At 44.9% G+C, this 16616-nt stretch overlaps 1 protein-coding gene across 1 annotated transcript in view; it reads left to right on the top strand.

The window, feature by feature from the left end:
- LOC108578733 (protein groucho-like) overlaps nucleotides 1-16616 on the top strand; it is a 101927-nt gene that overhangs the window by 31429 nt on the left and 53882 nt on the right. The window contains exon 5 of the mRNA XM_017942110.1: nucleotides 7841-7885. Within this exon, the coding sequence (XP_017797599.1) occupies nucleotides 7841-7885 (45 nt within the window). The remainder of the gene's footprint in view (nucleotides 1-7840; nucleotides 7886-16616) is intronic.

The raw sequence follows: 16616 nt of genomic DNA, 5'->3' as shown, positions 1-16616 counted from the left end.
CTTCGCCACTTTTCTCGCTCTCACCCTCGGTCTCCCTCTTTATCTCTATTTCGTTTTTCCGCAGCGTAACAAATTAAACATAACCCACATCCTCCGGGCACGTTTCTTGATTACTTCTTGTTTTTCCCGTTTGCATTCGCCGTCTGCTTCTTTTTACAGATTTTATTTCCGCCTTTGAAGTTTCCACCGTGCAATTTAGTGTTTTTGTTTTTCCCGCCCACCCCTTTTCACCGACGTTTACGAAGTTTCATAACGGTGCACCGACGTCCGTGGGGTTAACTGTTTTCACGAATTTACCGCTCCACCCTTTTCCCCGGCGATAGTCTACCGCTGGTCTTTCCTACTCTTCCTTTCTCTCCCCATCTTTTTTTTTTTTTTTCTTTCTTTCCCTTCTTTTCTTCTTTTCCTATGCTCTTCCCCTCTACTTTCCATTCTTCTTCTTCCCTTTTTTTTTCTCTTTCTTCTCCTTTCTCCCCTCGTCGGTTCTTTCTTTCTTTCCTCCTTTGTGGCAGTAGTCGTGTCTTTTACTATTCAATTTTCTTAACGCTGGCGGCGTCGTAACTGTTCCACCCCCCACCGACTCTGTGACTTCTGTGCCTTTACGCCGCTATCGATTTCACTTACGTCGTCGCGCATCCCTTTTCGTCGTTTTACGATCCCATTGCCTCGCAGAAGAGGACAAGAATTAACCGCAGGAGCAAATAAATTTTTCCTCGAACGTGTTTCCCTTTTCTCCCCTCCCGTTCTTCTTCTTCCTTTTTTTTTTTCGCGTCTTCCAACCCTTTTCTTCTTGCACCCTCGCGCATTCCGTGTCGCCCCTACAGGGATCTCTCCCTTGTTGCGAGTCAACATTATTAAAAGAATCTTAGTTAGCGACCTCGTGCTGCCACTTTTCTCAGGGTTCGTAGTGTGAAATTATCACCCAAAAACAATCGTAACTGAAAGCTTAACATCGTCGTCCTAACTCTGTATTCTCAATACGCAAACGTAATTAATCCATAATTGAATTCGTAGGTAAAAATAGCGCGGTATTCCAAGTGTCGAGCAATTTTACAAATCGCCGCCGAACGATATTCACCGTCCTCCTTTATACCCGACAGTGTCTCTCGTGTCTCCGAGATCATATTCGACTGATCAATTATCCATTAATTGTACCGCTACCGCGAGGCGCGAGCCTCTCTCTCTCGTGAAAACATCGTGGAAACGATGAAAAGTGGAGGACAAAGGGGAACAAGGGAGCGACAAGGTGGAAGAAAGTGCGCTGTGTGACGAGTCGAGGGAAAAGGGACGCGGAATGTAGGGTAGAGAGGAAACGCGAAAAGATATAGCGCGGAGAGGTTCGGTTCAGGGGGGTGGTGGTGGTGGTGCAAGCGAGGGCGAGGGTAGGAGGCATGGGGCCTGGAGAAGAGAGAGTAGGCGGCTCAATCACCCTAGCAAAGGCTCTCTACTAAAAGATCCATATCGAATAACCGGAGGGGGTGAAATTATCGGTACAACCCCTATTATTGGGTTCCCGAACCACGTGAAAATAGAAAAGGAAAGGTTGCCAGATGAGATCGATACGAGCCCTCGGCTCTGCCACTGAGAGTTTCTCTTCATCCGATTATCGACTTGGCCCCGGCGAACCTCTTTTCTTCGTGTTTCGGACTTTCGAACGAACCGATATACGTTATTCCGCGATGCGGCCAAGAAGCATTTTATTACATCGCGAATCGAATTAATCCCCCGTCCTGGGGATGTCGATAACGCGCAATTTAGGACGGAGTTTCTATCCCTCTCTCTCTCTCTCTCTCTCTCTCTCTCTCTCTCTCTCTCTCTTATTCGTCGATTGTCCCCTTTCCACGATAGAATTCTGTCTTCTCGATCTGATCGATCTGTTCGATGTCGCGTATGTATACCGGATGGCTCGTTATTGGTGGTCGAGCGACCAGAGAGGGTGATTCCTCGTGAAAAAGTAAGTGGAAACTTTTTCTTTGGGAGAAAGATAACTTCGGAATTTTTGTGACTGCGTTTAGGTAAGATTCGAATTTTTGTAGAATATGTATTTTCTTTCATCGTGAATAATAGTTTCTTTAATAATGCACCACCCGGTGCATCGTCGTTGAAATGTGTACGCTGGTGAAATTAAAGATAAATTCGTATTCCGCTCGATTAACTCGATCGAGAAGCGATTTGTTAATTCCTATTTGAACGTTCCATTACGAACGGATATATGGAATATAAGTTCTATTTGATCTGGCCTGTCGTTCTTTTTGCCCTCGAGTTCTTTCGTTTCTCACGGCTGTACCTCGTATAATACCTACGTCCCGGCTGTTTAATTGATCACGTTCGTTTAAAATTCATCTACCTTCCGGCTGATAATCAATGGGTAATAATTCATCGGCTTCGATTAAATGTACGTTGACCGAATAACGTTCGAAGACATTTCGCGCAATTTTCGAATTTTCCTTCGCTGTTGTGTATCGTTATATACGATAAAGCTCCGGTGCTTTGGCCCGAGCTTGCAGCGTGCTTTAGACGGTACAAGTATACTGTCTTTACCGCAAATTAATTTGATAGAGTCACGACGATGTAGGTATACGGTGAGTCACGTTAGAATGACGGAAGCCGCCCAGGGTAATCAAATTTCCACTGTAACTATCGTTTATTTTATACCTTTCTCGGTGATCTTAAATTCTATCGAACTATTCGAACCTGATAACGCAACCGTTTTACAAAGAGATTCTTGTTAAATTACTTGTCGAAATAAATAACGATAGAAGCACAGGTAAACTTGTAGATCGCAGCACGTGTCGCGTTGCACTTAACAATCGCTTCGGTAATAATCGTAACCGTTCGCATATTGTCGATCTACTTAGGTAATGGACGACGCTGAGGACCCTGCCGACGAAATTGATATTACGATAAGAGGTTAGGAAAAAACACGTGTAGAAGGCGTGCACGCGTCCGATTGCCTCCTGGTTTTGCTTCTTATAGTAGTATGTATGTATGTGTAGTAGTCGTCGTCGCGGACCCCTCATCGTGATTATCGACTACATTATTAAGTCGGTATATTTCCGTGGCTGATGCTATCGATCTCCCTCGAGTAGTATCTGTCGGGCGACGTGTGCGCTTTCTGGAAGCCAACCCACACCCCCTTCGAAGCCATTCGCCCCGGAACGAGCGGCTAAAGGCGGACACGCAGCGCTAAGCGACAGCCACTAACCGATTTACGATCGCGCAAGCGCGCTCACGAATCGTGTGATACGATGCACTTTGCCGGAACACTGGCTGGATCGAAAACCCCCCGCCTACCTTTCCTCCGTCCAGTCTCGGACGTGACTCTTCCTTTCTCGTCGTGCTTACCAACTTACCTCTGTTCCAAAGCGACCAGGGATTACCACTTTTGACTTACGCTCACGATCTGACCACTCTGCCCGCGTTGTTTATGAATCTCCACGCTGTTAATTTAGGGCAAGGATTTCACCCGTTGAAGCGTTTGATTTAGAGGATTTTATAGTTGGCGGTGAGAGATTGGCTTTTGTAGATGGGAAAGTTGGGTTGTTTAAATGGTAGGTTAGTAGGTGGGTCAGTAGGTCCCAGTGTTGTGGGGAAGAGTTTGAAGCGATGGGAGATCTGGGGATCTTAGGCTCTATGGTGCAAGTGTGTTTGAATCAGTCTGGGACATCATCGATATGTGGAGATTTCAAGTTCTTCAACTTAGGAATTCTGGGACTTATGTGTAATCTTGATTTTCTGAGTCCCAGGGTTCTAGCACCCATCTCGGTAGTCTCCCATATTGAGAAACCTCGATTTTCCTTATTCCGGAGCTGTAGGGCCTTCTTTTACATTTCCTGACTTTGGGGGACTTCAACTTCCCTGTCCCGGATTTCACAGGACCCAGACCCAGACGATTTCGGGGCCTGAGAACTTCGATTGCCTAGCCTCAGGGTCGCAGAACTAGTTTTGAATCACCTTGAGGTCCTGGAACCTCGACAATGTTAGGCCCAGAATCGGGGACTCAGCCACGTGCTACCTTGGGGACTCACTCCATCCAGAGATTTGGATGTGGGCTGAGGTTTCAGAACACTGAGCCTGAGATAGCCTAGGTTCCACGTCCATAGGATGGACTAAAAGTACTTTTGGGACTCTGAAGCTGGGCCAGTTGGGGTTCCGGCACTTGGAATGGTCTGAGGGTACTTTTGGGACTCCGAAGCTAGACTAGTCGAGTTTCTTGGTTTCTAGGATGACCCGAGGATTGGGCCCATCGAAGTTTCTGGGTCCTGGAATAGCCTAAGGCTACTTTCAGGCACCCGGAGCTGGACTTTTTGAGATTCCTGATTTCTGGGGTAACCTGAGTTGAGCCATTTTTCCAGGGCTAGGGCAATTGGGGTTCTTGGACATTAGGATGGTTCCTGGTTGGTTTTGTGATCTCGTGACTGGGATGGTTGATGTCCCTGGACTTCAGGGTGGTCTGAGGCTGAGTCAACGACCCTGCGGCTCGGGAGTTTAAGGTCCTTGGCTTCAGGACATCGGAGATTGGTGTTCTTGGTCCATGGGACTAGGAAATTGAGGTCTCTGTTTCTCGGGAGAGGGGAGATTGAAGCCTTTGGACCTCGTGAGGGGTTCGAAGTTGATTCTATAACCCTGGAGCCAGAGAAATCGTAGTCCATCGATCTCGATGAAGACTTTTGTGTATCCTATGACCACGGTAGTATGGCAGTCGGGAATCAAGGTCTCAGGATCTTCAGGTCCCAAATGGGTCCAATACTTGCTTCATATATCGAATAAGAAATGATGTTACTGCTAAATCTTCTTAACTAAACCGTAAGAAGTTCTGAAAGTAAAGTTTAGTAACTCAAAATCTTACTAAACCATAATCAACTTCCAAGTTTTATCAAAGTCTCCATTTACTTCCTATCATTTTTTCCATAAAATTTCCTACAATGTGAAAAATACACTCGTCCTTTATAAATATCCCACATTAACACCAATCTCGATATACCGTGTACTGTCTATTATTATCCTTTAAAATACTCCACTTAGTCACGATCGCAACCTGAACCACAAATAATTCCCGAAGAAAATTATCAACGTTGCCAAGCGGCAATTTTCAAAGGGAGGCGCCACAACTGAACCGCACGGAAACGTAATCTTTTATACGTCGCGTCGTCGTAAATTAATTATGTAACAGGTATAAATAGGAGAATTTGCATATCTGTGTGGCCCGCTCGTCTCTGTCAGCCCCCATTCCTCCTGCCTTCTGCTCGAACATTTTTACGAGCGTGCTATAACGCGCCACGGAATCATCGCGTCTGCGGGTAATGCGTCCCAGAACGGGTGGCTGGTACCCAAGTGACTTCAAGCTACTAACCAATTTACGATCAGGACGTCCGTGCCCACGAATTGTATGTAGTTAACCCAATTGGAAGGCGTTCGAGTTTCCCAAGCGAATCTTCGCGCAAGCTTCTAACGTTTTCGCGAGAATGTCTTCTCACTTTCCGTCTGCTTATACTTTGTAAATTAACGACGTCCGCGTCCATCCGTGTTTCTCGGAGCGAACGAGAAGGAAAAAGACGACGGTATACAGGTATACGTATCGGGCGACAAATTCAACCGACTTTCTCGTAGACATCACCGACGAAACCTTAGCTCACGATCGATCGATCGTGCACACAGCAGAGAAACACAGGGAAACTTTATTCGGTCGTTGGCGACGTCGATAATCAATTTGAACCCTCAACCGGTAGGGTGAAATGCTTGTTACATAACTAGCGGGCTGAAGTTAATTTGCCCTCGATCACAAAGCGCCGCGGAATACACGCGCTTTATCTGGCTAAATACGCGACTGCAGCTTCACGCGGATTAAGCTGTTATAAAAGCGTCGATTGCGGAGCTGATATGAAAAATTCATTATAAATAACGAATTATTATTTTTCATGATTATTAATTTTTTTTCAAACTTAAACCCTTTCGCTTATGATCTATTCTGCTGAACTACATCTAACCGTCAGTTATTTAGCGTTTTAGTAATGTATTATAGATTGATTAAATTTGGTAATTTTCAGTTTTATAAGTTGAAACGAAAGTTAGAATTTTGAATTGATTTTCATTACCGATATACCCATTTTTGTCACATCTCGACCAGAATTAGGAGGGCAAGGGTTTAACCACTCGTGCTCGTGTCTCACACGTGCACAATTATTTATAATTGTAATTATTTTCTCTCATTTTCTATATTGCCTTATCCTTTCTATTACAACAAAAACTGCGAGTTAGAGGATCATAAATAATGGAAAACTTATTTCTATACACCTAGGAAATAAAAAGAAAAATTGATCATTTGTGGCACATGAAGTTGAGAAAAACGTGAACGTTAAAGGCTTAACATGCTGCTCCACACAAATTTTTTAACCCATGTGTCATTTTTATTAATGTCCCGAACTTAATGAAACTACTTATTTAAAAAAAAAAAACGAAAGAAACCGTAGCAAACGTGGACTGTTGTTTTTAGACTATCCTCACTAATAATTCCTGTCCCGTTTCATTTACAATTTGCTCGCACTTTTTCTTATTGCTCGGTACAATTTTCTAAATGGACCAATGATATATTGTAAGAACAATACCCCGGCCTTTTTCAATTCGACTCGACCAGCGGGGAATTAACATTTTAAAGTCGACGATGAAAGTGCCTTTTCTACCTCGAACGTTAGGTCAGTTTGAACCTTGGACGCGCGCGCGATTGAAACGGCACACGAGCTACCCGGTTCTTTCCCTCTCTTTCTCGCCGAGGCGCGAGCGCGAGGGACAAAAGTGGTCGGTTGATCCGGCTGGTTCACGGGAGAACGTTGTAATGATCCTTTCTTCTGTACGCCGGCTCGCAACAGCGGAGAAAGGAGTGAAAGGGAACAGGAAGGGAAACAGTGGTACGGCGGTTCTCGTTTCGCCGAGATTTACGAGAAGCCTGTTGTATTTATTAAAAGTTTTGTACCGACCGGGTTCCCGTGCTTCTCGTGAAAACTCTAGGGCGTCTGAAACGATATTGTAAAGAAACGGAAGTTAAGTATCGTTAATGAAAGAAACGACAGCCGGAGCCGGCATGGAATTCCTGTGCCGCGAATCTTTCGCCGCTATTCCAATCACGACCGTCGAACATCCGTGAAATTTATCGTGTGTTGTGATCAGTTTACTGGTAGAAATAAGAAATTGACGGAATTTAGAAGAATTAGTATTTCTTCGTTATTTCAGATTTAAATGGAACGAATCAACTTGTTTTAGGAAATTTCTAGTGATTATCATACGTGAAATTACAGTAGGATTGTTGAAAATTTTTAGAAAAGCGACGTGTAGTTAAGTTTTTTTACTTATACGAATTATGGTTTATTTTTTGAAGATGTTTAGATTTGATTTAACCCTTTCGTGACAAGTGGGACGTATTGTTTCATTTGAGTAGTTGAACAAAAATTGATCTGAATTTAGTGTCCATTACAGATAAAATGATCGATAGATAAATGAGAAATTCATGAAGAAAATTATTCGATCACGAAAGGGTTAATGAAACTTGTCCAGTATAATTAAAATTAACCCCTTGCGGACGGAGGACGGTGGGTTACTTGTGCAACACATAACTAGGTTATTACTTGAATTTTTTTCGACTAAATAGATGAGTACACTAACTACTTTTATTGCTTGAAAATAAAAGCAGGTTTAATACTATTTTTTAGCCTTTAACCTCAAAGGGTTAATTTATGTCGAAATAATGAGAATGTGTCAAAGAATCGTGTCTTCATTACTACGTATTATAAAAAAAAAATGTTAAAAGAAATGCAGTATATAACACTTTTCTGTTTTTCTGTTGCAGTACTACGAAATGTCTTACGGGCTGAACGTGGAGATGCACAAGCAGGTAAGCGTGCTCTTAACTCCGTCGAAACAATTTCTTTCCGCGCTTATCATTCATATTCATGCGCCTAAAAGGGAGGGTCTTTATCTTCCGGCTGAAAGGTAGCCAAAAACGTACGCAGAAGTTGTACGAGTCTCCCCCTTTCAACTAAAATTTCCCTGACGCGCGAGCAAGAGAGAGAGAGAGAGAGAGAGCGAAGGAAGGAAGGAAAGACATTAAGCCGTAGCCGCCATCGCTTTAAGAATGTCGGCCTGATTTCTATCGCGTTCCCGAGCAAGCAGTCAGTGTGGTGGTAGACTTTAAGGATCAAAAGATTTCTCGTTAATTAAGTTCGGAATATGTCGGTCGATCCGGACTCGGTGTCTAACGGCCGCCATCGTAGTTACGGCCCGCAAAAACGAAGGGGGTGATGGCGCATCTGGCCCGAGAAATCGTGTAATTTCGGCTAATTAGGGGAAACACTGGGCCACATTCCCCTTTCTGTCAGCAATTTTCTTAAAAGCGACCGCGACCCCTCGTTGCACGCAACCCGCCTATCCGACTCTTCCTCCCTAAAGGTTAAAACCTCTCGTTGATAGTAGAGAGGGGAGTGAGAGTGAGAGAGAGTCCTAACCTCCGAAACAACCCTCCCTGACACGACGAGCTGATATTCATTAGCATTAGCGGCCGATCATTTCTCACCCTTGTACCCAGGGGCGTTGCTTAATGGGGTGCAAGCCTGGGGACAGAGTAGGGATTAGGCCGGTCCACCATTAAATCGCCGCGAAATTGCGTCCGGTGGCTCAAGTGGCAAACTAGTTAGCTTAGGATGCTTTATAGGCAGCGTTGTTATTGCCGTGTACGATTCGCGATTCGAATTGATACGTCGACCCTTAGAACGGTGTATACTGTTTAATTGACTCGTTCGCGATTATGATTAACTTAGATGATTGCTCGGTGATTGTATCTCATCGTTCAAGTGTTTTTTCAAATTTCTTTTACGTTTCCCTATTGTTACAATAGGGAACATATGGTAAGAAACGAAGCAGTGTTAAATTTTAACGGATAGTTTAACGTTACAAGTGATTCGTTTACGTCGACTATATATTGGTAATAGGAATTACGTTAGTTTTCAGTTACGTTGATATGCTTCCCTCGTACACCGTACGTATAACCGTATTAGAAGGACGTTAACACGGTAAAAATCACACGATCAAGAAGTTAACAAGCTCGTTACTCGACTTAGTTTCAGTCTCTGTGTGTTAACCTTCGTTCGAACGCCTGGAAACGATATACTGTTTTGTGTCGAGGGAAATGAGAATAAGTGGTTACTCGATACTCAGCCGTATAATTGCTAATGGACGCATAGGAGGGCAATAAAAGTAAGAGTAGGAAACGGAAAATCGCCGGTCGGCAGGAAATCAATCCCCTTCGGGCGTAGAGCGGCGACGACAAATTGCAGTATGAGCCACACGGTGTAACACGGCCTTCTAACGCTAATTAGAGGAGAAATGAGAAGTTATTGGTTCTTGGCGATTGGTTAATTAGCCGTGATAACGTTCACCTCGCGTGCTTATGGACGATTTCACGTCCACGATTTTTTTTCGAATAGATTGTTTTTTTCTTTTTACGTATATTTCAACCGTGGACGCTCGAGGATCATGTGAAAGTTATCGAAACCGAACCGATCGATTTATCGGTACACACCCGTGAAGGTTCAAAATTTTCACGTGTCTTATCATCACGTTTTGGTCAGAACGAAACGAGAAAAATTGCATTGGATTTGATGGATTAAAAACGTTCCTGCAAAATTTTCCTAATTACCTTTTAATCCAATTAAACATAGTACACTTTTGTTAATAAGTCACTTCACTTGCACATCCTTCTCACTACCCTCGTCATTCTCCTTAATCCCCACCCCCTAAGATACCTGTAATCTCCAGTCGACGAATTAAGACGCGTTCGAAAAAATTGATTACATTGCCACTTGTGCGAATCTGAAGTTTTCCGTCTCCGCGCTTTCCCTCTCCCTCTGTTTCCTCGTTTTAGTATAAAAGGAAGTTAGGTAGGTGGTATGGGGTGGGTCTGAAGTGAGAGAGAGAGAGAGAGAGATCTCTCCTCTTTCTCTCGAAAGAGAGAATAAATCACCCTCCGTTTGGTTGTCTTCGGCACTTAGCCGGCTTTCGAATCGCGGTCTTCGGTCCTCGCTCCTTTTCAATTTGAGCACCGAATGAAAACAATCTTCCCCTACGAGGTTAGACCTCCTTCTCTCTCTCTCTCTCTCTCTCTCTCTCTCTCCACCCACCTTTTCTCTTTTTCCCTCGTTTTCTCTCTGACAACCTTCCCCTTTCGTTTTTACCCTTTTTAGTCGGCACCGTTGACGAGTCTCTCTGATTTCATCCTTTTCGTTCTCTCACTCTCTTTCCCATTAGTCCTCTGTCTTTGCTTCCACTCGTACCCTCCTGTTCTCCACCCTCTTTCCTGTCCTCTCTAACTTCCCCTCCTCCTCTTCCTGCTGCTGTTCCTCGTTCCTCTTACCGCCACCCCAAGTCGACATTTGCCTCCCACTCTACCGTTCGAACCCGCAGCCACCACTTTACCACTCGCTACTCGACTAATCAAATAATTGTACGACGCAGCCTATAGACACGTGACGGCCAACCTCGAATGCGGTCACGTGTGTACACGCGGATGCCTCTGATCGAGGATCTGATTCTGGATACTGGCCACGATTTTCTATTCGAGATACCGCCGCCACGAGGAAACGATCGTTCGATAGGACGATATCAGACTGTTCTCTTTTTTCCTTTTTCATTTTTTATGCGATCATTTGTGTGTATCTATCGATAGGTTCGAGGCTATAAATAGGCTTGCCGCTGCAAATCGGAGGAGGTACGAAGGAGAGTTTGTGATTATTTGTGTAATGGTATTTTTAGACACGTTGTTACTTCCGGTTGTATTTCAAATTGACTCGGTGTAGTTTGAAATTCCGCGAGGAGTTTAGGCAATACGTTCATTTTGTTGATTTACGAGCGGCTGAAAGTCTGCCAGATTTGCCGCCGCGTGCAAATCTGACCATGTCAAATTACGGAGCTGTGAATGAGCGATAATCTGGGTTAGATCAAACTTAATTCCTTCGATGACTGCGCCACCCGCGTTCTTGGTTTGAGTAGAGCCGATCTGAATTATTCTCAACGTGTGTAATTTTTATCGCGTAAATATGTACAATTCAGAATTAGGTGGGATGATTTAGGACGATGTGGTGCGCCAGTAGCGTAAACTTACCGCGTTGTGTGTTTAACAAATATTGTCCAAGTGTGCGTGTCGCTGGCGAGTAGAAATTCAGAAACTCGTAAATTTCCACTTGAAAACCAGAAGAATGATCATTTTTTCGGGACTCTATTCTCGAACGCAACTTATCCGAAGATAACCATCTCTGACACAGTTTCCGCAGCAACGACGTTACCAATAATCCCTCTTACATTGCAACTTCAACTACCGCCGGTGGTCGAACGACGAGAAAAAAGGAAGGCAGCTCGATGAAAAATCCCTTGCACGAGACAGAGAAACGAGTTTACGCCCGGTAGGCGAAGGTAGAAAGTTTTACTAGCACAACGCGAGCTTCGGTGGTTCCCCTCGCAGGTGGAGCAGCGCGAAGTTAAAAGTTGCTGCAGTCGCGCCTCTGAGAACGCCACTCGTTTTACACACACACACAGAGAAAGATAGAGAAAGACGAGACGTGCACCATCGAAACATGCATTCTTACATTCCACTTTTAATCGTTTGCTTGTTCTCTCTCTTTTTCCATCTTTCATCTGAATTTTCATCGATTGTTTTGACTTTCAAGCGTGCTTCAAATGTGGGCGCCGCGCGTTGCTGCGCGTGATCGTGATTTCCATGGAAAATGAGATTTTCCGAATGGCGATAAAAAAAAATAGAGAGAGAGAGAGGGGGAAGAAAGGGGAATTGTAAAAAGCGCAGTCGACTGTGAAAAAGAAAAATATGAAAGGAAGCAACGGCTAGGATAAACTGGCTCGCGTTAAAGGGGTGTACGGGGATTGAGATTTAGAAATGGCGGTAAGAGGAGGGGAGGAGGAAGGGACGGGGGTTGAAAAAGAATGCACAAGCGACGAGACTGGCACGCAACTCTCTCTTGCTTCGTTCATCCAGCGAACTCGCGTAGGGTGGTTCGCAGCGTACCTATCCGATAACGCTTATCGCTTAATTGAAAGGCTCGTCCTCGGGACTGGCTGCGCGGCTCGTTGTCCTGCTCAATTAAGCCACGATCTATGGCAATATGCCGCGAATCCGTCACGCCCGCGCGGACCTTCTATGGCTATGCAGAGCATCGCGTGGCGTAATTCTATCTTCGACATTGTGGATTACATGCATTCGACGGTTTACTGAAGATTCTGTGGTAGAATAGCCACGTACATTTGATCCCCGAGATTGTTTTATTGCTGTGTTTATACCGTGTGTGCGGTTCCGCTTATAATCGAGAATTATCTCGTCTATTTGTTTGTATTAACCGTTCGAGTGCCAAAGAGCGCGGTCGCGCTCCTCATATTCGACATCGAAAAGTGTCACCGCATCGGGCCACGAAGTGTAAATTTTATTCTATTTTTTTATAAAAAATTGCACATAAATCCTGCACATAATCAATTTTGCCTTTGTTCCGTGTTATTTCCAAATAGTCCGTATTGAGGAAAATGTCCAAAACAAAATTTTTGTAATTTTTCGACATCAAATGAAAGAAGAGCGATCGCGCCGCTTGGCACTTTTGGATTGGGAAACAACAAAGACCCGTGGCATTCAAACGGTTCAACGGTGAAGTATTAAGTGTACAAGTAATCTGCTATCTCTACGAGTAGTAGAACTGTGAACATTCGAGAGTTGAACACTTGCTACAGATGATACGTTACCTACGATTGTTAATACGATTCTAATATTTACATCGAGTATTCCCGAGTATAATTTTCTCATTTTTGTTTTTGTCACGATGTAAAATTGAGAGCAAGTAAAGAGAAATCATTTTTATTCGTATCGAGCACGTTACATATGTGCTCTTCTGGTGGCATCGAAAGGACTAAAATCACCCGATTTACCCGTAACCAATCGTCCATCCTGAAGAAAACGTTCAACGTCCCGCCGCTTTAAGTAGGGTCACCGATCTTGGGGGAATCCAACGAAAGGGCGGTAGGAGGGGAGGGGTTCGAAAACGTAGGATCGCCCCTTCGAGAAGAATATTCGTATCGCCATCGGCGTTCGTCGATACAAGAGTAACTACCATTTCCCATCGCGGGTGCGCCCGGCGCCCGATAAAAAATGTGCAGGCTGACCAATTGCATATAACTCACCCTGCCTTTCCAGTTCTTCCTGCCTCCATGTATACATACCTCTATCTATCCGCGCACCGGTTCTCTCTCTCTTTCTATCTTCCTCCAACTCCCTTTCCACCCGTTCTCACGTTCTCTCTCCCTTTCGGTAGTCAGGGATCGCTTTTCCAGCACTCTCCTGTCCATATACACATATTCCGTGATGCGCGCGCGTACACACACGTTTTCCACAGGGTAACACACATACACACGCATAAGAGAGAGATGACGCGCGCGCGCGTGTGTGTGATGCACGGTTACACGTACGACGTGGCGGACCCACGTACACGCACGCGTTCCAGGGGTCGTGTATTCGAGTTCTTTTATTTGGCCCTGCGGGGGTAGCAGAGGGTTGAGTTGAGCGAGCGAAACGAGGGTGCGGTGGGCTGGGGGCGATGACATCGATTTTTTACCCGTTGCTAATCTCAATGTTACCTCCTCCTCCTACTCTACCTCCTCTTCCTCTTCCTCTTCCTCCTGCCGTTCGGCCACCTCCATCTCTACCCTTTTTCACCCCTGCCACTGCTACCACCACCACCTCCTCCTTCTCCTCCTCCACCTCCTCCTCCTCTTCCATATCCTCGTCGACCCTCTTCGTTCTTCCCCTTCTCTTCTATATCTCTCCCCCTGGTTCCACCACCTCCACCCTCGGACCATCCGTTCTGCGGGAAAATGTGCATGTGCATCGGGCACATTCGAGAAGGAATAACCATTTTTTCCTACCGGACAACACTTGCGCCGCGTCGCCCCCGCCGCGCAAATTCTCCTCTCGTCTCCCGTTCACGTTCTCGTCCTTTCCCTCTTCTCTATGTATATACCGTTCTATCGTTCTCTTGCACGCGTTTTCTCTATCTTCGTCACGTTTCCTATCTTTCTCTCTCTCTCTCTCTGCTATGTTCTGTTGGCGGTCTATCTTTGTCTGATTCTCTATCGTTGGACCGTCGAGCGCTCTTTGTCGGTTTTTTCGTCGAGGTATGTTTTTTTTCTTTCTCTCTTCCTTTTTTTCGTTTTTTATTTTCGTTGCACACCACCCTTCTTCTCCGCCACCTCCTCCCGACTCGGACCGGGGCGAAATCGAACTGACGTGGACGCGGCAGTTTTCCATCTTTCTGTCCCCCGTGGGAATAATGACATTTTTTTCGGTTCGAAGCTTTAGATGCGCGCCGCGCCGCGTCGCGTCCCTGCGACGGCTCGATGCAGAAAAACCACCCTCGAATATTACGGCTCGTCGCTCCACGGGTAAACCGGAGATCGCCGGGATCCAGGCGATTCTCGATAAGATTTCAACGCAGCTGTTTAGCCCTACCATGATTTCCACGGACGTTCCGGAGGGGGGATGATTATGTATGATGCGATGAACGCGATAAACGTGAATTGTGTTTCCATAAAAATTTCATCGAGAGCAATTAGCTCGATGTGATTGCCGTTTGAAAAAATGGTAGAATTCAGGCTACTGCGTGACGTCGGGATAATTATTGAAACTTAGATTTTCAAATATTTAATTTTCAAATTTTCAAATTTGTAAAATTTCCTTCAGTTGCCAGTAATTGCACTCTCTATCGTAATTCTAATTGTACATTTGTTTGGTAATTTTGCAAGTCGTTAGATGTAAATCACCGGTGATAATATTTCAAAATTGAGAAATTAATCCTAACAGCAAGGGTAAAGGATTGAATTCCGTATATTTTCTCTGAATTCGCACATTAACGAGAACAAATCGAAGTGTTAAAACACCGATTGCAGGAGGGATGATAAGCGAGAAACGCAATATAAAAGACGAATAATGTATCGCAGATGAAGCACCATTGTGCAAATAGAGTATTAATTTGTGCGCGGGTGGTGTTGTTAGTAAGCTTCGATGCAATTAGGCCGTTATATTGGCGCTTTGCAATAGATACTCCGATTGTGTGTCGATCTCCGTAATGTTGATTACTGTACATATTTGATCGCATTCGTTGAATTATTGAAACTAATCTGTCGCAATCGCGTAATAGACGCACACGCTAGTTGTTGCTGTTCTTGTTTGCCAGTCGTGACTGGGTATAGGTACGTCAACTGTTTGCGGTTCCGTAGGCCTTTTTGGTTCCCGTTGGCCTTTTTGGTTCCCGTTCAACTCTCCAAATGGGTCCTGAGAAAATCTTCGTTTCTTAAACGACAAAAAAAAAAAAAAAAGAAACAATTCGCTCGTCGCTCAAAAATCTCTTCACTTTGTAACCCTTTCCGTCTTCATCTTGAAAATCTCTTCACTTTTACCTTAGTTTAATATTCAATTTTATCCTTCACCCACTTTCATCTTAATTCAACAAACCTAATTTTAAAACGATACGGTGAAAACAGCAAATTTTGCAGCCGTGGTTAAAAATCTATCGTCTGTCACACACGTTACGTATTAAAACCTGCCGCAGCGAAAGGGTTAAGAAAATTGCGTTCAATCCTAGCGTTGCATTTATCTCAGGAATAATATGAATATGTCACGCGTTATTTATTTAATCCCACATTTCATACTTCACAAATATTTTCACCTTTCCAATCAACGAAACGGACCCTTCTGAAATCGAAAATGTCACATTAAGATATCACGTTCGTCTCGATTGTTACCTAATGCAAACCCAAGCAACCTCAGAACTTCTCACCACTCACCTAACCACTGGACCGCTCGATCAACGAATGATCAGAAGTCTGACATTCCGCGTTACACGATCCAACACATACTTTCAATCCACACACAAACGGGAGCGCACACCTCGAGCTAAAGCCCACTTGAAACTTCCGCTCGACAATCGGAAACATCTAGGACACACAAAGTAAGAGAGCAATCCTCCCCCGTGTACAGTTGTCGAAAATGAGCAGAATTACGCGAGAGGGTGGGAAATTCGAACAGCGGTGGCGGGAGGAGGGGAGGTTTGTGTTCAATGTTTTACCTCTCCGGATGATTATGAAGCGCTTCAATATCGAAACGAGTTTTATGACGTTTCCGCGTCGAGCTCGTTCCTTTCTTTTGTAGTCATTGTGGGCGCGTCACGTGGCCGCCTCGCCGTCGGTGTAATCGCGAATCGATTTGATCGACGCCCCTCCACCCCCTCCAGCCCGCGTTAATGAGTGACTCTGTGCCTCTACCTCGACTTCGGAAAGCATGGCCGCCCGCGATCACAGAGAGTTTTGGTTCACGTGGCCGTCGAACGCTCGTCACGTGTCGTGAGATCACCACGCCGCAACGTAACCCCGAATTTCATGACGTTTGCACCGTGTTTTCGTCGATTCACGTGCACGCGTGTGCGCGTACGTGTACGTGGTCGCACGCTTCGATTTTTCAATTAATTCGTCCAGTTATCGGGAGGAGGGGAGGGTAGGACAAGCGTGCATTGAAATTCGCGTATCGT

Source organism: Habropoda laboriosa, unplaced genomic scaffold (assembly GCF_001263275.1).
Source record: "Habropoda laboriosa isolate 0110345459 unplaced genomic scaffold, ASM126327v1 scaffold28, whole genome shotgun sequence".
NCBI lineage: Eukaryota > Metazoa > Arthropoda > Insecta > Hymenoptera > Apidae > Habropoda > Habropoda laboriosa.
The sequence above is the reverse complement of the archived record's forward strand: the minus strand, read 5'-3'. Positions and strand labels throughout refer to the sequence as shown.